Source organism: Sus scrofa, chromosome 11, assembly GCF_000003025.6.
Source record: "Sus scrofa isolate TJ Tabasco breed Duroc chromosome 11, Sscrofa11.1, whole genome shotgun sequence".
NCBI lineage: Eukaryota > Metazoa > Chordata > Mammalia > Artiodactyla > Suidae > Sus > Sus scrofa.
In genome coordinates this window covers 18,988,195-19,011,388 of record NC_010453.5, presented here as the reverse complement: position 1 = coordinate 19,011,388, position 23,194 = coordinate 18,988,195, and the positions used below count along the sequence as shown (strand labels likewise).

Here is a 23,194-nt window from a genome sequence, read left to right as displayed (position 1 = left end):
AGCTGAAAAAGCAAGTGGGTGATGGGAATTGCTCTAAATAGTTCTGGAGTTCTGTACTTATAAGGTGGTGTTGATATTAGCATTGCCATGGAAACAAAAACATTTAGGAGAACTAAAAGCAGCTTAAAACCCCAACTCTAGCCTGTCATAGCCCCTTGATCTGTTGTGAATAATGCTAATGAAACAGTCATTAGAGGGCAGAGCTAAGTCAGGTTTCTGTCTTCAGATGTCGCCTTCTTGAGAAGGAAGGAAGCAGCAGCACTCACACTAAAGTTCTGTAAAGCGCAGACAACTTGCTGACCAGAGTTCCTTATTCTCTTGCTATTGGCTGACACTGCTCATAAAGTATAATTTGCTGTTTCATTTTTCTCTTAAACAAGCAAGCTGGATTACTTGGAGGAGGAAGATAGCAGAGACAGGAAGACAAAATCTAAGGCAGCTGAAAGAAGGGAAACTCAGGTGAGCGTTTTTATCTTTGTTAAGTCATTGTTAACAATCAGGCTCTGCTTATTGCTTCACAGAAGAATAATTTTTGAAAAGCAAGTTTTATATTGTTCTACTATAAACTTTTTCCTACCATATACATGGTAGTTCGAAAAATATTGGGAAAGTCCAAAAATAAAAAAAAAAAATGGAAGGAAGCAAAAGCCACCACTGAGGTAGTATCTAATGGGTATTTTGGGGGTGTTTCTTTCCATTCCTTATTATGTGTCTGCGTGTGATTTTAGCTGATTTTCATAGTTATGTTCGAAAACATGGATAAGTTTATATTTCTTTTTTCGGTTAAAGCATACATTTTTCCACATTGCTGTAAATGCTTCATAATTATAATTAAAAATTGCTGCATAAATTGCACTGAAGAGATTTACTATACTTAAGCATTCCCCTGTTTGGGTCACTGTACCATCTTTCCTAGTTTTCATAGACTGGGTCATTTGATTATGTAAGATATATTTTTTTCCAGTCAGGGTCTTATTCTTTGAGGAGAGGAGGTTAAATTTGAGAATGTAAGTTTCACTAAATTTACCGAAGGGAAGGCGTGTGTGAGAACATGTGCTTATAATCTGCTTATTACCCCCCTTGCAGCCACAATCGGCAGTTCCCAATTCTGGCTATACATTGTCAGAATCACCTGATTCTGGGCAGATTAGAAAATTACCTTTAGAATGATTGAAACTTAACTTGTGGTGATGAGTCAGTCATCTGCAGTTGGTTTTTCATTTTTTTTTTCAACTTTCAAGAATTTCCCAGGTTGTTCTAATGAGTGGCAAGCTTAAAACTGTTCTAGGTTATCTGAAATGCCTTCCTATCTCTGACCCATACCCGAAAAGTAATACATTTTACAGGAAAGGGAGATACCCTATTAGGCAAGCCACCTAAGTCTTCCTTTCAATACTATATAAATAATGCAAGAGTCATCTGAGGAAAACATAAGACTTCTAGAAATTTCTATCATCACCTCAACCCCATAAACTCTTGAGACAAGGGTCTACTTGAGCGTTTCAATTTACTAATGCTTTAAAGTGATGAGTTTGTTTCCAGCGCATTAGTGGTTAGAAATGAGAGAGGTAGAGCCTCCAGAATGATCTAAAAGCATCAAAATCAAGCACAGCATCTCTTAGTGTTCTGCCAAGGTAGCCTGACTTCATTTCATTTGCAAACTTTTCAAGGGTCCAAACACAAAAAGGGCATTTTAATAGCTGGCCACTGCTACTAAATTGTATGAATAGGTATAAATTTCATTAATATTAAAAGGCACAGCAAAGACTGATTGGATTAAATTGGGAAGCAGCAGGTGGATGACCCTGGCTTTCCAGGAGCAGAGACTTGGCACTTACCTCCTCTGGACCCTGTGTCCCCAGAAGGAAAGTGGACAGACTTTATACCAGAGCTGTGCTCTGATTTCTTTAATCAGGAATAGAGAATAGAACAAAGGCAGCTAAACCAGGTTGAAGCCTCCCCCAGCAGGGATATAAGTCTCTTGACTCAACCTAACTTGATCAAGAGTCCAAGGAGAAACTCTCTTCTTGTTTTGGCTCAGTGGAGAATATTCATTTAGCACCCTCTCTGAAGAACATAAACATCACAGAATACTTCACTACTTAGAAAACTCCTTTATATACAGTAGTTCATTTGAGCCACATAATAGCCTTGAGTGCCGGAGGGTGTAATTCTTATTTTACAGCTGGTAAAAGTGAGGCCAAAAGTACACAGATCTTTCCTAAGGTAGAACCAGAATGGCCCAGTCTGGTTCATCCTACATACGTGGCCCTTTCTTTACAATTTGAGTTAATGGTTATTGTAAAAAATTTGCTCAAACAAAATAAATTTTATGTCTATGTAATTCAATATTTTTTTAGCCATTTACATGACATTGGTGCTTATTAATTGGCACTGGAAAGTGATCATGATTTAGTGATACAGAAGAGCATTAAAATACGCACTCACGGAGTTCCTGTCGTGGCTCAGTGGTTAACGAATCCAACTAGGAACCATGAGGTTTTGGGTTCGATTCCTGGCCTTGCTCAGTGGGTTAAGGATCCAGTGTTACCTTGAGCTGTGATGTAGGTTGCAGACGCAGCTTGGATCCTGCATTGCTATTGCTGTGGTGTAGCTGGTAGCTACAGCTCCGATTTGACTCCGAGCCTGGGAACCTCCATATGCCATGGGAGCGGCCCTAGAAAAGGCAAAAAGACAAAAAAATAAAAAATAAAATATGAACTCACTTTTCTTTTGGAAATATGTATATTTGAAGAAAGATGAAAGGAAGCAAAGGCACAAAATTTATGTTTGGTGATAAAGCTTGTAATTTAGGTTTATTTCAGCTTATATTACTCTCCCTCCTTGTTTTTTTTTTTTTTTTTTACAACATTGACTACTTGTGTAATAAAAATGTAGAGTAAATTAAATAGAATTGTTCTTATCTCTCTGGTTGGCTCCTCTCCAGATGAAACTGTCCCAACTCCTTTCACTTGGCCATAAAGAAGCCTCCCATTTAATTCTCTAGGAGTTTTGTTCTTTCTCACCGCAAGTCTTACTGTTATTGTTAGTTGGCATCACCTGAAAACTCACCAAGTATCAGGCACCAAGTAAATCACTCTACGTCTATTTTCCTCATCAATACTCACTCCATTCCTCCCTCTGCAGATGAGGGTTATGAAGCGCGGGAGTAAGAGTGACCAAGAGGCAGAGCTGAGTCTAGAACCCTGGGTCCCATCTAACTGAAAACACATGTTGTCATTCACTACAACCAACTTTCCTCTCTGTTTCCACCTGGGGTCATCAAGGGTGCCCCCACCCTGTCAGCAACACCTGTTCTGGATGATTTAGTTTGGCAGAGTACCCACGGCTATGCGTCAGGATCACCTTGGGCATTTCAGCTCCAGACCCAGAGACTCTCGCTGCTTTTCTGGTCAGTCATGCACATCACACAAGGGAGGCGTCTAGTCCTGGAAGTTGAAAGCCCGATTAGGGAACTTGCAATTACCCAGTGAGCTCTGGTTAGTGCATCTGCCAGGCTGGATAATGCAGAGAAGGGCAAGAATTGGCATGGGTTGCTCAGCTTTGCTATACAGCCTAACCGAATCCATGACAGGACCCCCAGCACTACATCTCCACTGCCTTTCTTGTACTGGAATTACTTGTGTGTGGGTCTCATTCCTTTTACTGGAGCAAATATGCCTAGGGATGGAGTCACCGTGGGAAACCCAGTGCAAGGGCTCCATTAAGAATAAATGGGCAGGAGTTCCCGTCGTGGCTCAGTGGTTAACGAATCCGACTAGGAACCATGAAGTTGCGGGTTCGATCCCTGGCCTTGCTCAGTGGGTTAAGGATCTGGCATTGCTGTGACCTGTGGTACAGGTTGTAGACGTGGCTCGGATCCCCATTGCTGTGGCTGTGGCGTAGGCTGGCGGCTACAGCTCCGATCGGACCCCTAGCCTGGGAACCTCCATATACCGCGGGAGCGGCCCTAGAAAAGGCAAAAAGACAAAAAAAGAAAAAAAAAAAAAAAGAAAAGAATAAATGGGCAGGAGTTAAGGATCCGACTGAAGTGGCTTGGGTTGCTGCAGAGGTGTAGGTTTAATCCCCCGCCCAGAGCAATGGGTTAAAGGAGCTGGCATTGCTGCAGCAGCAGTCAGTTGCAGCGTGGCTCAGATTCAGTCCCTGACCTGAGAACTTCCATGTGTTATGGGTTGGCCATAAAGTTTAAAACAAAAAAAGAGTCCGTGGGCAAGTGTAAATAAATTCATCAATGACTGCGAACTTTGGTTAACAGCTTGTGTTTATCTCTGTTGAACCTATTAACCTTTTTCTATTAACTGACCGGTAGAGAAAGTGGTACAATTGTCACCAAAAACCTTTAAAGGAAAATCTCCTATTGGATTGATGACTTGGAGGCAGTAAGGACTGACTCCTTTGACTAAGAAAGTCACCAGTGGCCAGAGCAGCAAGCTGGAACCAAAGAATCCCAAAGCTGGAGGGTCCTTGGGAAGAGCCAGGGCCAGTACAGAAGCTTTTTGCATCTTTAATGTTTTAAGGAGAGGTTTCAAAGAAGGAAGCAGATCTGAGGAAGAACAAGAGGGAAGAAGGGGGAAGGGGTGGGGAGGATATTTGCTCTAGAGACTTAAAGATTAATTAAGCTGGGAGAACTGAAACGGTCCAGGCCACAGTCACTACTTCTATTGTATATTATAAAAACAAGAATAGTTTTACGGGAAGTGAAACCTATTTCCCATCTAAGTATCCTCCTGTGAGGCCACAGGAAGAGCATTTGACCTTATCTGCTCCTCTAGTACAGAAAACACAGTCAGCTACAGAATGCTTTGAGGCATCACAGATACTTTGAAATGAGTTGATCTTTGAAAATTTATTTTATTTTTATTAAAAAATTTTTTGGCCACCACCTTGGAAGTTTCCCGGGCAAGGGACTGAACCCATGCCACAGCAGTGCCCCAAGCTGCTGTAGTGACAGGACCAGATCCTTAACCCACGTCACCTCAAGAGAATTCCAGTTTTTGAGTCTTATGTCAACAAAAACTTCGTTCTCTCGCAAGTTCCCTGAGAGGTTATTTTTGTTTGTTTTTTGTTTTTGTTTTTTTTCTTTTTTTTTTTTTTTTTTTGCCTTTTCTAGGGCAGCTCCTGTGGCATATGTGGAGGTTCCCAGGCTAGGGGTCTAATTGGAGCCATAGCCACCAGCCTACGGCAGAGCCGCAGCAACATGGGATCCGAGCCATGTCTTTGACCTACACCACAGCTCACGGCAATGCCCGATCCTTAACCCACTGAGCAAGGCCAGGGATCGAACCTGGCAACCTCATGGTTCCTAGTCGGATTCATTAAGCACTGCGCCACGATGGGAACTCCTGAGAGGTTTTATTTTTAATTGCAGTAGACGCAAATCCTTCTCAGAATTTTTGGCCCAGAGCCATAAAGACAGTTTACAACCCTCAGAAAATAAGGAAGGTCACCTCCTACGATGTCTGGGTCCCTTTTGTAACTGCCCTCTTGCCCCCATGCCATTGACCCCAGAGCTTAGATCTGAATCAGAGGCAGAAAGTTCGTGAGGAAAAACACTAATATCATTCTGTTGCAAAAGTCACTGGGAGTTTTTCTTCCCCAGAGATATGTGTTGTGCAACATAAAATGAGGGGGGCTTGATCAGAGTTTCATTTGTTTGTTCACGGTGCAACTGCCATTTCTTCGTGCATACTTGTGGCCGCGAGCTGCGCCAGGGCCTGAGGTACCGCATGACGAAGAGGGCGTTCTCGCCTTCAGTGAGCACGCGTCCTGGACAGTGGGGACGAAAGGAGCTGGCGGCCCCCCCATGCAGTTGTGTGAGGACAGGAAGCAATGGGGCAGCAGCTAGCGAAGCCCTGGAGGGGGCAGAGAAGGCTTTTTGATTTATTAATTATTATTTTTTTCTTTTTTGGTCTCTTTGCGGCCTATTGAGTTCCTGGGCCAGGGATCAGATCCTAGCTGCAGGTGCAGCCTACACCTCAGCTACGGCAACACTGGATCTTTATCTCACTGTGTTGGGCTGGGGAATTGAACCTGCTTCCCAGTTGCAGGCACACTACCAATCCCGTTGTACCACAGCAGGAATGCCAGAGAAGTCTATTGTAGAAGAAGTGATTCTAGAAAGAAACCTGAAGTGGAGGAGAGACACAGGTGATGAGCTGGAGCTCAGGAAGAATAGGCAAGACAGAACTTAGTGTGTTCAGGGCACTGAAATAAGTTCCGTGAGGCTGGAGTGGATTTTACTGAGGAGGGTGGTGGGGAGGTGACAGCCTGAACTAGGACAGCCCTGAGCGGTGATGGAAGGAGTGGCAGTGGAGACCCTGCGTGATAAGATGAGGCCTGTCTCAGAGGAGACTCTGGGTGGCTGGATGGTCCCAGGGAGCAGGGGGCAGGCGGTGTGCTTTTGCCCCTCATGCTCTGCTTCTTAGCTTACACATGTCCACCGATCCCCTGGCTAGGGCACTTTCCTGGGCAATTCCCCCAGTTTTCCATTTTTTGAGACGTAGGAAAACATTTTCTCTTTATTGGTTTCTTATAATCTTTTACAGGCATCCTGCACCTGGCATACAAAAAAGTTCTTGGCTTTTTTCCCCTGGCACCTGCCAGGCTTCACAGGCTTGCTAATGCATTGAAAGTGTACCATGTGCCAGGCTTGGCGAAGCCTTTGGGGGTGGCGGGGGCTTTGTGCTGCCTCCTTGGTCCCTGGTCTCAATAACAGGTTGGGTACTTGCTAATGCTCACACCACGAGTGAGCTAGGCTTTGGATCTTGTTGAGATTTACTCCCCCAATTTTTCTAAGACATCACAATGCCTAGGTATCCTTCCAGGAATCACATGATGTTTAGCTACCTTGGTAAATAACTCTTTTGCTGCAAGAAGTGTATACTGATGAAGTGCATTAGAAAATGATTTTAAAATGCTCAGATATTTTTATAAAATGAAACCCATCATCAGTTTTATAGGCTCATAGGTTCTATTAACAGAGAAGAGCTGAGAAAAGTTCTGAGAACCAGAGAAATAATGCTTTTAAAAAATGAAGTCACGGGAGTTCCAGTCACAGCGCAGTGGAAACAAATCCGATTAGGAACCATGAGGTTTTGGGTTCGATCCCTGGCCTCACTCAGTGGGTTAAGGATCCTGCGTTGCTGTGATCTGTGGTGTAGATGTGGCTTGGATCTGGTGTTGCTGTGGCTCTGGCGTAGGCCCACAGCTGTAGCTACGATGAGACCCCTAGCCTAGGAACCTCCATATGCCGAGGGTGTGGCCCTCGAAAAGACCAAAAAAAAAAAAAAAAAAAAAAAAAAAGAAGAAGTTATGTTTCAAGGAGCTCAGAGCTCTCATGGGGGCTGAGTGTTAATAGTTCAGAGGAACACGGAAGAAAAGCTCACTTCTGGAGAATATTAGCGAAACAAATTGATTTAGCAAGGACAGTTGGGGGAAGAAGGATGTTAAGATAATGCCATGCATCTTGCTCTCAGAGGCAGAGAGGCCTTAACAGGCTCAGATGCCCACCTTCCTGCAGGGCTCAGTCCCTGCCACACCCTGGGACAAACTGTTCTCCAGGAGCATTTTTTTTTCTCCTCCAAATAACACAACAAATGACATTGTGAAAAGACTCCAGTTTTAAGGTGTGGTTATCCCCACATGTGTCCATAACCCAAAGGCACCTTTTTGCACAGGGAAATTCTCAAGCAAGGAATTTTAGAGGAAAATGTGCAAACTGACTGACCTAGTGAATAGAGGGGGGAAAGCCGGGCAGAAAAAGAGAGAAAAAAAGACAGCTATTGCTAAACTGTCGGGAGGATGCTGCTACCTAAAGGAGCTGACATTGTGGCCACATAAGGCTTTCCACATTGTCACTTTTCACCCATGCTGATCTTTGCTCTGATGGCGGCTCTGGCAGTACACTTCTTGAGGTGCCTCTTCCTCCATCTGTCCCTGTGCATTTGTGGTGGTGGACGTCACTGTACCACACTCTGCAGTCTGAGCAAAGTTCTCCTTTTGTGGGAGATAGCCACGGCTGCTGTGTACTGCATGTCCACCCTATCCGAAACGGGGCTTGCCAGGCAATATTTCAAGAGGGCCCAGCAGCCTGAGGCAGAGTCGAGGCAAGGAAGGCTCTAGTGGCTTCCTTCTGGTGGAGTCTAAGAATCCACAGGTTCTCAGGTGTCAGGGAAAATGCTAGAAGGAGAGGGAAGCAGGTGCCAGTGTGTCGATGGGCAGCTGGAAGAAATCACGAAAGAGCTGACAACCCCACTTCTATGATTTCAGGGGAAGGTTCTTATGAAGAAATTTAATCCTGTAGAATGTGTCTGGTCTTTAGAAATGTAATAGGAAACCAAGATAATAAAATTCAGAAGCTGTTTGAGAGGGTTCTGCCCTTTCTCTGCACATTCTAGAATTTAGTCAGGAGGCAGGTCAGAAAGACAGACTCCTCATCAACATCTCCCTTCCTACTGGCTTGATTTTGGTGGGTTCCCGAGGGATCTGGGGAGAGATGGTGAAGGGAGGCTGGACAGTGTCCTTACGAAAAGGACATCAGTCAGAGGAGGTGATTACAAGGGGAAAACTGCTCAGGGCACTTGGTCCCCAGCAGGAATCCTCTGCCCCAGTAAGACAATTCTCACCCTTGCCATGAAGACTCCCTCACTCTTCCCTTGCTGGAAAATAGACCAGGTCTAAGGACTGTTCCTCAGGGCTTCCAGCTCCCTAGGAATCGCTGGAAATCATATGAAGAACACACTGAGTGTTCTGTCTGCTGAGCTCTCTGGCGAGCCAGGCACAGTTTGTTTGGGATTTGGGAGGGGAGATGGGGCCCTATGAGCTTTGCAACCTCCAAATGCTAACTCCTAGCCAGAGGACAGATAGGAGACAATGAAGCTCTACATTGGCCAGAGGCCCTAGAAAGGAAAATTCTATCATCCTGAAGAGCCCATTATTGGGCCCAGGACCCTGGCTGAGAAGCCCCTCTGGGCCCCATAGCTGTTAAAGAGATCTTTGCCGCACAGAGAAAATGAATTGGAGAATTTCCTTCTCTGGGGACTACCCGAGCCATAAATGCTATGTTAACACCTCCTGGTTTACAGAAATCTGCAAGCTCCCCTTTCGCTGCTGGGCTGACTTCCCAGCTATGAGGCTTGGGCAAAGTGAATGGCACTCAGAAGGAGCCTTAGGCTGTGGTGTGGGACCTTTCTGAGGCAAAGGTGGGAGAGACAGGGCAGAGGATCAGAGCAGCAGTATGCTCCCAGGTGCTGACTCCATGGAACTGGGGCCCTGTGTGGTTCACTCCCTTGCCCCCTATTTATTCTGGAAGCCTGGAGACCAGCTCAGTTCCTTATTCTAAAGATGTTGTCATCTCAAATCTTTTCGTCTGTGTTTCAGTTTCTGTCTCCAAGCATTTAATTCACTTTATCCCTTGAAAACATTCTGAAAGTACAAAACCGTCCCTGGGAGACTAAAGAAGTCTCTGAAGCTTTACATTTCTACCGGTTCATTTAAAGCCTGTTGTAGCTGAGGGCTGAGCTAGCAGGGCTGGATTCAAGCACTAGGCATTCGTTGATACTTCCCCGCCATGAGGGCATGCTTGCACTCTGGGGGTCTCTGAGATTTTGAGGCATAAGCAGGTGGCAGAATCTTCTAATCCAAAGGAATGCATTCTTTCTGCACAACTTCAGGGAGCTAAGTCTGTGAACCTTTGCAATGATAACAGCTAACACAGGCTGCTTTCTCCAGGGCTTCTTCTGGTCCAGGCTCTGGCTTCAGTGCCACTCATCTCTTTTAATCCTCACAACAAGCCAAAGTAAGGACAATTGTTATCATTATCCCCATTTCACTGAAAAGGAACTGAGGCACAGGAAGATAAAGTCAGTTGCCCAAGGTCACAGAGCTGGTGATTGAAAGAACTAGGACTCAAATCAGAGTTTGTTCTCTTACGTGCTGCTTACTATTGCTTCCCTGTAGTAGAGAAGAACCCCTGTTATGCCTTCCACCATCTTTATCATTAAATCACCTCTCGGCCTTTGCTTTTATGTTTTTCCTAATTCTCTGAGATCCTTTTCGCCTCTTTAATCATGTATCTAAGCCTGCACTTTGAGGTTTAATCATAGTACTTAACATTGTTGAGTGCTCACCCTGTGTGAGATGCTTCACATTCATTATGGCATTTGCAGATAAGGAAAATGAAGCCCCAAGAAGATAAGTCACTTGTGCAAGATACCCAAGCATGGAAGTGGCAGATCTGGCTCTAGGACCTTATACCAACTTCCTCCTCTGAACATTCCTATGAACTTTAAAAAGAATGTCCTATTTGCCATTGTACAGGATGCACTAGCTCTGGGAGCTAAAAATGAAATGAAGAGCATGTTGTGGAGATTTGTGAATTGCAGGTTGGGTTATTATAGCAGAAGCTCCCCACAATGAAGAACTTCAAACCCACAAGGAAGAGAAGAAGTCTAATGGGGCTGTGAATTCACCTGGGCCATCAAAACCCATGGTCTGTGTCTAACACACACACTTTACAAGCCTCCTGTGTGCTATGGTAACTCTTTTTTTTTTTTGGTCTTTTTGCCATTTCTTGGGCCGCTCCCGTGGCATATGGAGGCTCCCAGGCTAGGGGTCCAATTGGAGCTGTAGCCGCCAGCCTATGCCAGAGCCGCAACAACATGAGATCCGAGCTGCGTCTACAACCTACACCATAGCTCACAGCAACGCCAGATCCTTAACCCACTGAGCAAGGCCAGGGATCGAATCTGCAACCTCATGGTTCCTAGTTGGATTCGTTAACCACTGCGCCACGATGGGAACGCCTTTTTTTTTTTTTTTTTTTTTTTTTTTTTTTTTTTTGGTATCTCTTATTTTTGTCTAGTGATTAAGAGTTTACCAAGTTCCTCCAAATATGTGCTTGGCATAATAGGGTACACAAAATCTGTTGAGAATGTCCTTTCCTCCTGCAAGTCTGATAATTTGGAGAGGCCAATGTGTATCTGCCTAAGATATATCTATCAAATCATATGAACAATGAATTTCAGGCTGGGAATTTCAGCCTGGGAATGGATCAAAAGATTTTTTTCAGGAGTTCCCGTCGTGGCTCAGTGGTTAACGAATCCGACTAGGAACCATGAGGTGGCGGGTTCGATCCCTGGCCTTGCTCAGTGGGTTAAGGATCTGGCGTTGCTGTGAGCTGTGGTGTAGGTTGTAGACGTGGCTTGGATCCCACATTGCTGTGGCTCTGGTGTGGGCTGGTGGCTGCAGCTCTGATTAGACCCCTAGCCTGGGAACCTCCATATGCCATGGATGCAGCCCTAAAAAGGACAAAAGACAAAAAAAAAAAAAAAAAAAAAAAGATTTTTTTTTCATAAGTATAAATAAAAATAACTTCTGTGAAGTTCTTAACAGCTGCAGTTCTACAATGACCATGAAAACATTCTAAGCATCAGTGTACTCTCTTCAAGCTCATCAGACTTTAACTGGTCATGCAGCACATTTAGTTTTGTTCGTAACTATAATATGGAATCTCCATTTGCTGCTGCTTCTGTTCCTTCTTGTTGTTTTATTACCAGTAAAGCTGCAGGAGACAAAGCCTCAATTCTCTCTTTGTTCTGAGGCCCTCAGTCCAGGAAGCTGTACACGTGCCCACTTTCTCCTCTCCCTCTAAGGCTGTGCAAATTACGCTGTCAATTTATTTCCCAATTTCCCTTGAATTTACTTCTTCATATGTTTCTCAGTTTCCTGTCACGTACTTAATTGGGCTGGCTGATTTTTAAAGCCACATCTAGCAGGTGATTTCTTTTTCTCGTTCTTTCTTTCTCTCTCTCTCTTTTTTTTTTTTTGTCTTTTTGCTATTTCTTGGGCCGCTCCCTCGGCATATGGAGGTTCCCAGGCTAGGGGTCAATCGGAGCTGTAGCCACCGGCCTACGCCAGAGCCACAGCAACGCGGGATCCGAGCCGCGTCTGCAACCTACACCACAGCTCACAGCAACGCCAGATCGTTAACCCACTGAGCAAGGGCAGGGACCGAACCCGCAACCTCATGGTTCCTAGTCGGATTCGTTAACCACTGCGCCACGACGGGAACTCCTCTCTCTCTCTCTTTTTATATAGTCTAGTGAAAGGTTGCAGTGTGGTGTAGTCAAATGTATTTTTTATGGGCAGAAAAGAATAATCCAAGTGGTTTAAAGATTTCTTGAGAGAAAGTGATGCACTAAATGGAATTCTAGATCTGAGATGGCCTTGCTTTTAGCCTGTTTTTTGGCTTTTAGCTAAATGAGGCTTCTAGGAAGGGTGGTGTTGTACTTTCTTTCTTTAGCTTTCCAAGGATTAAGATGTTCTTGGAATCAAGGCCCCAGCTTCTGTAGTTATCCTTTCCCCACAACTGGGGCTGTTGGACAGCCTTGGACCACTCCCACTCCTATCTTTCTCCAGCCCCTATGAGGTCTAGAACCAATCCTAATATGAGAGAGAGGAACTGAAGTGACTCTGGGACTCAGTGTTACCCTTGGGGTTGATCTAATCCTGATCTGGTGCATCAGTTATAATTTCTGGGCATCTCTCTCCTTCTGAGATTTGGTTCCCACCTCATTGCGGGAAAGGGGCATCCTTGGCCAGAGTCCCTGTGCTCAAGGCATTGTCTAACACTCAGCTTCTCCAGGACTCAGGACTTGCCTGCAATGGCCAGTCTCCTCTCAGACCCAGTGTCCTCTCCTCCCATTGCGGCCAGGCAGCATGAGCCTTGCTGCTTGCAGACTGACCTTTCCCTCATGAGTTCTGCCTTCCTCCCTAATTGCTCAAGAAGTCCCTGTTGCTAGGGTCTGTTCTTGGTCCCCCTGCACCCCTCAATTCCCTTATGGAGCAACTATTACCATATCTTTTATGATCTCTCATCTGTGGTCACAGCTGCTAGATCTCTTGCTCTGCCTATGATGAGGGACTTTACCAGCACGTGCAGCTGACAGTGTCCTTGCAGGCGTGCCACCCTTCACTGAGTGAGGAGGGCAGGGCAGGGCCCCAGGCTGCCCTTCTCACTGCCATTCATAGGCTCTGTTGGCCTTGAGATGGGAAAAGAGACCCTTTTTTTTTTTTGTCTTTTTGCCATTTTCTTGGGCCGCTCTCGCGGCATATGGGAGGTTCCCAGGCCAGGGGTCTAATTGGAGCTGTAGCCACTGGCCTACACCAGAGCCACAGCAGCGCGGGATCTGAGCCACGTCTGCCACCTACACCACAGCTCACAGCAATGCTGGATCCTTAACCCACTGAGCAAGGCCAAGGATCAAACCCGCAACCTCATGGTTCCTAGTTGGATTCGTTAACCACTGAGCAACGACGGGAACTCCCCAAAAGTGACCTTTTTTAAGGTCAAAAAGTTTAAGGACTTGATCGCTTTCAAGTCTGTTTCCACCTTTTCAGACCCTTCCCTAAATAAGCTTTTCCCAAGATTCTATCAGAACCCTAGCTCTGAAGTCAGGACCATATGAACAGGACTCTGTCCTTTTCCAAAAAAGGCTACTTGTAATGGGGCTCACAGTGAGAATTCCTCTGGCTGGTCACACATCGGTCTTAGCTCCCTTGCCTTGTCTCCTTTCCTCTGGGCTCTGTGTTACCTGGTTCCAGGGTGCTGTCCTCCCAGAGCCGACACATACTTGTGACATCCAACTGCGCGTTTGCCTCATGGACTTGGCTTGTGCAAGCTGCCTGTGCTGTTTCTAGCATTTCAACTCTCTACTATCTGATTTGGGGTTTGATCCTTCTGTCCTGGCCCTGCCAACCAATAGTGTCTTTAAGTCTCTCTAAAGCTGAATTAAGACAAAATGCCCAAGCTTCTTTTTTGGCTGTATTCCCTTTCCCAAGTCAGGCTTACCCACTTCCAGCTTCTGTGTGACTATTTCCTTGAATTGTATCTGCAGCCTTGACCTGTTTCCTGAACTTTAAGCCCAGCTAATAGCCTCACCATTCTCCCTATAACCAAAGCTAGAAACTTCAAACTTGCTGGTGAGATAGATCAAAAGGAGAGAGCCATTAGTGGTTAAGGAATCTGACATCCATAAGGACACAGGTTCAATCCCTGGCCTCGCTCAGTGGGTTAAGGATCTGGCGTTGCCATGAGCTGTGGTGTAAGTTGCAGATGTGGCTTGGATCCTGCATTGCTGTGGCTGTGGTGTAGGCCAGCAGCTACAGCTCCGATCCGACCCCTAGGATCATCTCAGAAGTAGGATGTGGCCTATGTTAGCTCTACATAGAAGAGATTTCATCTGGTCAGTCTACACCTAGGCCCCCCCAAAATCAATTACACAAATCTTTTTTTACCCAAAATTCTGATCTGTATATTGACAACGGGCAACTCTGCTTTTACTTTATTGCTATCTTTCATTCACGATCCACAGCCCACTCTTCCAGAGAGGCCTAATTAAGCAGATGATCATCAGAAGTTCTCTGGTAGGAACAGACTCAGAGCAAAGGGGCGGGAAAGACTGGAGAGATTTTCATCACAAAAACGTCAGAATAATCTAAGAGTAGTCAGTGTTTCTGCACAGTATAGCTTTCTCGTAAACACCGAGAGCAGTGTACATCGCTATCCTTCATATGAATGTGAGAACTGAGGTCATCAGCTCATCCTGTGGTCAGTGGGATGACAGATGTTGAAGCCTGATCATTCCTACATTCATGAGAGGGAGCAGCGAGGGAGCAGTTACTCAGGGCCAAGCACTCTATCTCTCACGCAATCCTTACAACAACTCTATGAAATAAATGTTACATATCCCTATTGCGGGTTGAATTAAGTCTCCCCCCAAAGATATGTCCAAATCCTAACCCCAGGTTCAAGTGACTGTGGTCTTATTTGGAAATAGGATCTTTGCAGATGTAACTGGTTAAGATGAGGTCGTACTGGGTTAAGGCAGGCCCTCGGCCCAACCTGACTCGTGTTCCTATAGGAAGAGGATGCAGACACAGATTCAGGGGGAGGACAATGTAAAGTTACAGCAGGAAAACGCCAGGTGGCAGCGTCACGTGGAGTGAGCACCTGCAAGCCAAGGAACACGAGGTTTGTGGGCAACCACCAGAAGCTGGAAGAGGCAGGGAAGATTTCTTCCCTAAAGCCTTCAAAGGAAGCATGGCCCTACTGACACCCTGATTTCAGACTTATAGCTTCCAGAACTGTGAGACAATAGGTTTCTGTTGTTTTATGCCACCCAGTTTGTGGAAGGCAGCCCTAGGCAACTAATACAATCTCCATTTTACAAACGAAGTAACAGATTCTCAGAAATGCTCATTTCCCCAGTGCTAAGTGCTCAGAGCCCCTTAACTCCAGACACTTGAACACTTGCACACTTGCTGGTTGATCTGGCCCATTAAGTAGGCATCCTCTTCCTCTTCTTTCAAAACCATGTTCTAATGCTCTCTTATGCGGCACAAACATATAAAATTGGAATGATAAAGAGAAAATTAGCATGGCTCCAGCGCTAGGATGGTACACAAATTCATGAAGCATTCCATATTTTTTTATGACTGAGTCACTTTGCTAAACAGCAGAAATGGGCACAATGCTGTAAATCAACTACGCTTTAATAAAAAAGAAAAAAAAGAAACTTACTGAAAAAATCCCATGTTCTAGATAAATTATATAATTACATCAGCATTTCACAGGGAAGACTTTTATAGGACATTAGTTTTGTGGGATATTAGAATGTGTTAATGTGCAAAAAAGTTTTCAGAGTCAAAAAAAGGAGGGATGCTCTGTATTAATGAGACTTTTTTTTTTTTCTTGTAGGACCCCACAGAACTTTTAACATGCGTTATGAATCTCGAGAGAGATACTAAAGCTTGCTGGGTCTCTCAGGCTGATTTGAACACAGAAGCCTTTTCTTTTGCAAAGCATTGCATGGAATTCGCAATTTTCGAAAGATACTTTGGGAAGTGCTGAATTAAAGACAAAAAGCTTTTCTCTTGACATCATTTACGTGCCAACCATCTTTTGGGAGCTGCATCTCCACGTAGGTCTCTGAAGGAGCACTGCTGCATCAGAAACATATTTACACGCCATCTATTTGGGTAGGTTAATTTAACTACTATTTGATCTTACCTTTTAAGTCTTCAGATCGTTATGTGATTCTCAGAGTCAGTTTCTTCTAGTCAAAGGCCTTTAGGAACACACCTGGAGGGCAACATAATTGGCTTTATTGATTTATTGTATCAAGGCCGAATGCACACCATTGAAAATTAGGACATCTTAGAAGGAGAGTGTTAGGAAGGAATTATTATAGGATTTGTGCTTGTGATAGGTAATTTGTGGGTAAGATTCAAGGAAGCAGGACTTTGCAGGAACAAAAGTAGTTATAACAGACTCTGAAAAACAGGGACCCAGACAATGAACATATGTCCTCCCAACCCATCTGTTTTTTCCTAGACATCCAGAAGGCTCCCCCGATCCCTGCAATTATGAGCTGTTCTGTAGTATTTATACAGACGAGGCAAGAAGTGTTTACTCTAGTATAAATTTCTCTTTGGCTAGCAAAGAAAAAATGAAGAACCATGTGATAATCTATGACAACTCTGCCTAATGAATTTGGCTTGGCCAAAGATCAACAAGTTGGACACAGTCAAGTGGTAAGGAGAGATTTTAGTCATAATAGACGGCTGCAATAAGAAGAGTCCAACATGTACCGCACTCAGAGGGGACTGGATGCTTTAAAGAGAGAATGAGGGAGAGAGGAGGGGAGTGAGCAGGGGCTAGTAGTCAGGAAACTGAAAAATCACATCAAGCAAGAAGAGAGGGTTGATCCACGTGAAAAGCATCAGAGTTCGCTCACTGGTGCTTATAGAGCTTAGATTCCTCCCTCCCGCTCGAGCTGGGAGCAGAGCCCTATGTTTTGGTGTTGGCTGGAATACACAGGAAATTCTTTCAGCAGCCTGTGTAAGAAGGGGAGGTTATGATCATCCTACAGACACAGCCTTGAGCTGTTAACAACTATGTTAGTGTTTATTAGGTTGCTTGTTATTCAAGTCTGCATAGGCCAAGGTTGACACCTGGTGGAGAGAAGGACTCAGAGGAGCCTGGCTAGAGTTTGAGCAAGAAGAGAATCTTTGTCAGCTTCCAGAGCAGAAGCTGTGTGACTTTCTCCAGGATCAGACACAAGCTCTGGATGATCCTTTCTGGTTGTATTATCCCAGCATCGGGGTTGATGCTTGTATAGTATGCACGTGAGGGCATCAGTCGTCTCTCCTGGGAGTTCCCTCAAGTAGCCCGGCTCATCTCTTCCCCAGGTTTCTGTGTATTCTTTCCAGGGAAACATGATTCACAAAGGGGTGGTGGCTTTAAACACCTGAAACAATTATCCTGAACACACAGGGGAAGTCAGTGTGTGGTGGGCGAGTGTAAGCCTAAGGTCCAGATAGGAAGACGGGTCCAAGCAGGGCAAGGACTGTACTGACGCTGAGAATTGAAATCATTTAAATTTAAATCATTTATTACAATCAAATGAGTATTTTTCTTTATTCAAACCTAGGGGTTTAAAAAGAAAACCACCTTATTTCTTCTGGTTTTACTGAAGGATAATTGACATACAGCACTCTGTCAGTTTAAGGTGTACAGCGAGATTTGACTTATTACATCATGAAATGATGACCCCAATCAGTTTAGTAAACATTCATCATCTCATATAGATCCCAAGTTAAAGAAACAGAAAAAAATCCTCCTTGTGATAAGAAGAGAACTCTTAGGATTTACTCAACTTTTATATATAACATGCAGCAGTGTTAATGATACTTGCCATGTTTATATTATATCTCTGGTATTTATCTTATACTTGGCAGTTTGTACTTTCGACTGCCTCCATTCAATTCCCCCCTCCCCCTGCCTCTGGTAATGGCAAATATAATTTTAAAAAAATTAATTCATTTGTTTTTGAAGTAAAATTCACCTATGTTAGTTCCTGTTATACAACATAATAATTCGATATTTTGATACATTTCAAAATGTTCACTAAATACATCAATAAATATATATTTTACCCACAACGGAGTACTACTCACAGCTTTATATCAAAAGGAATGAGGGGTTCCCGTCATGGCACAGTGGTTAACAAATCTGACTAGGAACCATGAGGCTCCGGGTTCGATCCCTGGCCGTGCTCAGTGGGTTAAGGATCGGGCGTTGCCGTGAGCTGTGGTGTAGGTCACAGACACGGCTCGGATCCCGTGTTGCTGTGGCTGTGGTGTAGGCTGGCAGCTATAGCTCCGATTCGACCCCTAGCCTGGGAACCTCTATATGCGGCCCTAGAAAAGGCAAAAAGCCAAAAAAAAAAAAAAAAAAAAAAAAAAAAAAAAAAAAAAAAAAAGAAAAGAAAGAAAGAAAGAAACAATAGGATGGACTTGGAGGATGTTATGCTAAGTGAAGTAAGTCAGAGAAGGACAAATACTGTATGCTATCACTTGTATGTGGAATCTAAAAAACTCAACAAACTAGTGAATATAATAAAAAAGAAACAGACTCACAGATACAGAGAAAAAACTGGTGGTTACCAGTGGGGAGAGGGGAAGGGGAGGGGCAATATGGGAATAACGGAGTAAGAGGTTCAAACTACTGCATATAAAATAAGCTATAAGAATATACTGTACAACACAGGAAATATATCCAATACTTAATAGTAACTATACATGGAATATAACCATTAAAAATTGGGAATCACTATACTATATACTCATAACTTACATAATGCTGTATATCAACCGTACTTCAATAAAATAAAAAAAAACTTAAAGATTACCACGGTAAGTTACAATCTGTCACCATACAAAGATATTACACAGTTACTGACTGTATTCTTCACACTATGCACATCATGCCTGCGACTCATTTATTTTGCAGCTAGAAGCCTGTACCTCTTAACCACCCTCACCAATGTCTTTCCTCTTCCCACTCTCTTCCCCTCTGGCAACCACGTGTTTGTTTTCTGTCTTCCACTCTGTTTCTCTTTTGCTATATTTGTCCATTTGTGTTGTTTTTTAGTTTCCACATGTAAGTGAAATCATACAGTATTTGTCTTTTTCTGACTTATTTCAATTAGCATAATACCTCCTAGTCCGTCCACATCGTAAATGGCAAGGTTTCATTCTTTTTTTTTTTTTTTTGGTAGAGTAATATTTCATTATGTATATATCTAATCATTCCTTATTCATTCATCTATTGATGTGCATTTAGGTTGCTTCCATATCTTGGCTATTGCAAATAATACTGCAAAGAACATGGGGCTGCATATGTCTTTTCTTTTCTTTGCTTTGCTTTTTAGGGCTGCACCCCTTGGATCTCCAACCCACTGAGTGAGGCCAGGGATCAAACCCTCATCCTCATAGACACTAGTTGGATTCGTTTCTGCTGAGCCACAACCGGAACTCTGTATATGTCTTCTCTATTAGTGTTTTCATTTTCTTTGGATAAATACCCACGAGTGGAATTGCTGGGTCATATGGTAGTTTTATTCTTAATTTTTTGACGAACTGCCATTCTGTTTCCACAGTGGCTGTACCAGTTTACATTCCGACCAACAGTGTGTGAGGATTCCAACCTTTTCTGTACCTTCTCATCAGCACTTGTTATTTGTTGTCTTTTTGATAATAGTAAGTTTGTTGTAGACAGCATATAATTGGGTCCTTTTTTTATATTCTAGTCTGCCAATCTGTCTTTTTATTGGCGCATATATTTAACATAATATTGGTTTGTTATGGATAAGTCTGCCATTTTATTTTGTTTGTTTGCATTATCTGTTTTTTCCTGCCACCCATTGGTTATCTGAATACTTTTCAGAATTCCATTTTGATTTATCTCTAATATTTCTGAGTATATGTCTTTGTATAGCTTTTTGGTAGCTGCTCTAGGTACTGCTTTATACATACCTTTCTTACCACTGTCTCTTGGCATCAGCATTACACAAGTTTAGGTGAAGTGTGGAAACTTAACCTCCTTTATGTTCTTTATCCTCCTCCATTTATAATATATATCTTGGAGTTCCCACTGTGGCTCAGCAGTAATGAACTCGGGCATGGCCCTAAAAAAGAAAAAAAAAATGTATGTATAGTTTCCACTGTGCCACAGTGGGTGTATAAAAATACACACACACACACACATATATGGAAAAAAATCCCTTTACATCCATTTAAAATCATATTGATGTTATAGTTGTTTGTTTTTTGTCTTTTTTTGCCTTTTCCAGGGCCACACCCATGGCATATGGAGGTTCCCAGGCTAGGGGTCTAATCGGAGCTATAGCTGCCAGCCTATGCCAGACTCACAGCAACGCGGGATCCGAGCCATGTCTGTGACCTACACCACAGCTCACAGCAATGCCAGATCCTTAACCCACTGAGCGAGGATAGGGATTGGACCCTCAACCTCATGGTTCCTAGTCAGATTGGTTAACCACTGCGCCACGATGGGAACTCCTATAGTTTTTGTTTTAATGATCAAACATAGACTCAAAAGAGAAGAAAAACCTATTGTATTTACCCATATATTTGATTATCATGTTCTTTCTTTCTGATGTTCCAAGGTTCCTTCTTTTATTCATTCCTTTCTATATAGAGAACTTCTTTGGTCATTCTTTTAGGGTGGGTCTGCTGGCAATAAATTCTCTTAGTTTTCCATCACCTGAGAATGTGTTGATTTCTCCTTCATATGTGAAGGATATTTTTGCTGGATACAGGACTCTAGGTTGGTAGGATTTTTCTTTCAGCACTTGGAAATTGCTGTGCCACTTCCTCCTGTCTTCCATAGATTCCTACCAGTAATCTGCTCCAGCAGATTCAGAATGCAGTGTCACAGGGTACTCATGTCAACAGGACACTAGGCAAATGTTTCTGTAGTTTGAGGCTTCAGCTTCAACCAAATAAATTAATGTTTATTCTGCATTCTAGCAACTTATCATGAAATGTAATGCAGCAAATAGTAAAGACACATGGGAAAATTATAAGCATGTAGTAACAGTATAAGCATATAGTAAAATAGAGCCAATATGTTTGATTCAAGTTTCAAAGAAAAGCTAGTATTTCTGTTTTGTTAAAACCTGGAAAAAATGTAAAAAGTGAGCAGAAAGTAACTTTTTGTATCTGTTTCTTTTTAATTCAGCATGGAGAGAAAACTTATGTCCTTACTTCCATCCATCTCCCTATCAGAAATGGAACCCAATAGTACCTTGGGCAATCACAATAGCAACAGGAGCTGCACCACAGAAAACTTCAAGAGAGAATTTTACCCCATTGTGTACCTAGTAATATTTATCTGGGGAGCCTTGGGAAATGGCTTTTCTATATATGTTTTCCTGAAACCTTATAAGAAGTCCACATCAGTCAATGTTTTCATGCTAAATCTGGCCATTTCGGATCTCTTATTCACAATCACACTGCCCTTCAGGGTTGACTATTACCTTAGAGGCTCCAACTGGATATTTGGGGACACACCTTGCAGGATTATGTCTTATTCTATGTATGTCAACATGTACAGCAGCATTTATTTCCTGACTGTGCTGAGTGTTGTGCGTTTCCTGGCAACTGTTCACCCCTTCCGGCTCCTTCATACCACCAGCATCAAGAACGCCTGGATTCTCTGTGGGGTCATATGGATCTTTATTATGGCTTCCTCAACAGTACTTCTGAAGAATGGCTCTGAGCAGAAAGACAATGTCACATTGTGCTTAGAGCTGAATTCTAATAAAGTTACTAAACTGAAGACCATGAACTACGTTGCCTTGGTGGTGGGCTTTGTGCTGCCATTCGGCACTCTCAGCATCTGCTACCTGCTAATCATTCGAGCTTTGTTAAAGGTAGAGGTCCCGGAGTCCGGGCTGCGGCTTTCTCACAGGAAGGCATTGATCACCGTCATCATTGCTTTGATCATCTTTCTCCTGTGTTTCCTGCCCTATCACGTACTGAGAACCCTTCACCTGCTCGAATGGAAAGCTGATAAATGCAAAGACAGGCTGCATAAAGCTGTGGCTGTCACACTAGCTTTGGCAGCGGCCAACAGCTGCTTCAATCCTTTCCTCTATTACTTTGCTGGGGAGAATTTTAAGGACAGACTAAAGTCTGCACTCAGGAAAGGTCGACCACAGAAAATAAGGTGCGGTTTCTCTGTCTGTGTGTGGCTGAAAAAGGAAACGAGAGTGTAAGGGATTATTAGGTGAGGCTGTTATTATGTCCTTGCCCTTGTGTCTACCCTCATTCATGTGTAGTCTCCAAATGAGACACCATTCCCAACAAAGGTCGAGTCCCAAGATTTAATTGACCCTGACTTTTTTTTGTTTTTTGTTTTTGGCTATGCCTATAGCATGTGAAAGTTCCTGGGCCAGGGATCAAACCCATGCCATAACAGCAACCTGAGCCATTGCAATGAAAAGGCTGATTTCCTGCACCACAAGGGAACTCCCCATGACTTTTGCTAATAAGACCTATGTCAAATATATCATTAGGTATATCTTCAGTGCTTGAGTCTAAATAAAGAGTATAGCTTGGAGTTCCCATTGTGGCACAGTGGAATTGAATCTGACTGGTATCCATGAGGATGCAGGTTTGATCCCTGGCTTCATTCAGTGGATCAGGGATCCAGTATTGCCATGAGCTGTGGTGTAGGTTGCAGACACAGCTCGGATCTCACATTTCTGTGACTATGGTTAGGCCAGCACCTACAGCTCTGATTCGACCCCTGGCCTGGGAACTTCCACATGCCCTAAAAAAAAAAAAAAAAAAATGTGTAGCAGGAAAAAAATCCCTATTAGAGTCTTGCAAACCAAATATTAGACTGGGAAAATGCTGAGCATAGCGAATAGTGAATGCTGCTTGTCATCAGATTCTGTACCAGAAACTGAAGCCTGGAGAAACTAAGAAGAAGAAGGGTTGGCTTGGTGCCTCCTCCACCATTCCCCCTGAAAACCTCCAGGAAGATTAGCTGACAGTCTGAGTAATGGTTTCCTTCCCATACCTGGCATCTACCCCTCCTCACTCTCATGAGAAGACTCAAGGCTGAGGTTTTCTCTTTGGAATTGTTGACCCCAAAGCAGAGTGGAGGGATGGAGGAGGTAGTGTTCTGAAGCTAGGAAGGCACTAAGCTAGGAAGGCACTAAGGCACTAAGTCCTCAGAGTAAACAAGTGTCCCAGAGCCCTTCCCTCAGTCAGCTGCCAGATGCAGACAGACTCATAC

General features: G+C 43.6%; 1 protein-coding gene across 1 annotated transcript; it reads left to right on the top strand.

The window, feature by feature from the left end:
• Window positions 374–22,724, top strand: CYSLTR2 (cysteinyl leukotriene receptor 2). The gene is given in 3 exon segments (NM_214130.2): window positions 374–459; window positions 15,779–16,059; window positions 21,128–22,724. A coding segment is annotated over 1 exon segment (1,038 nt). The 5' UTR covers window positions 374–459; window positions 15,779–16,059; window position 21,128; the 3' UTR covers window positions 22,167–22,724.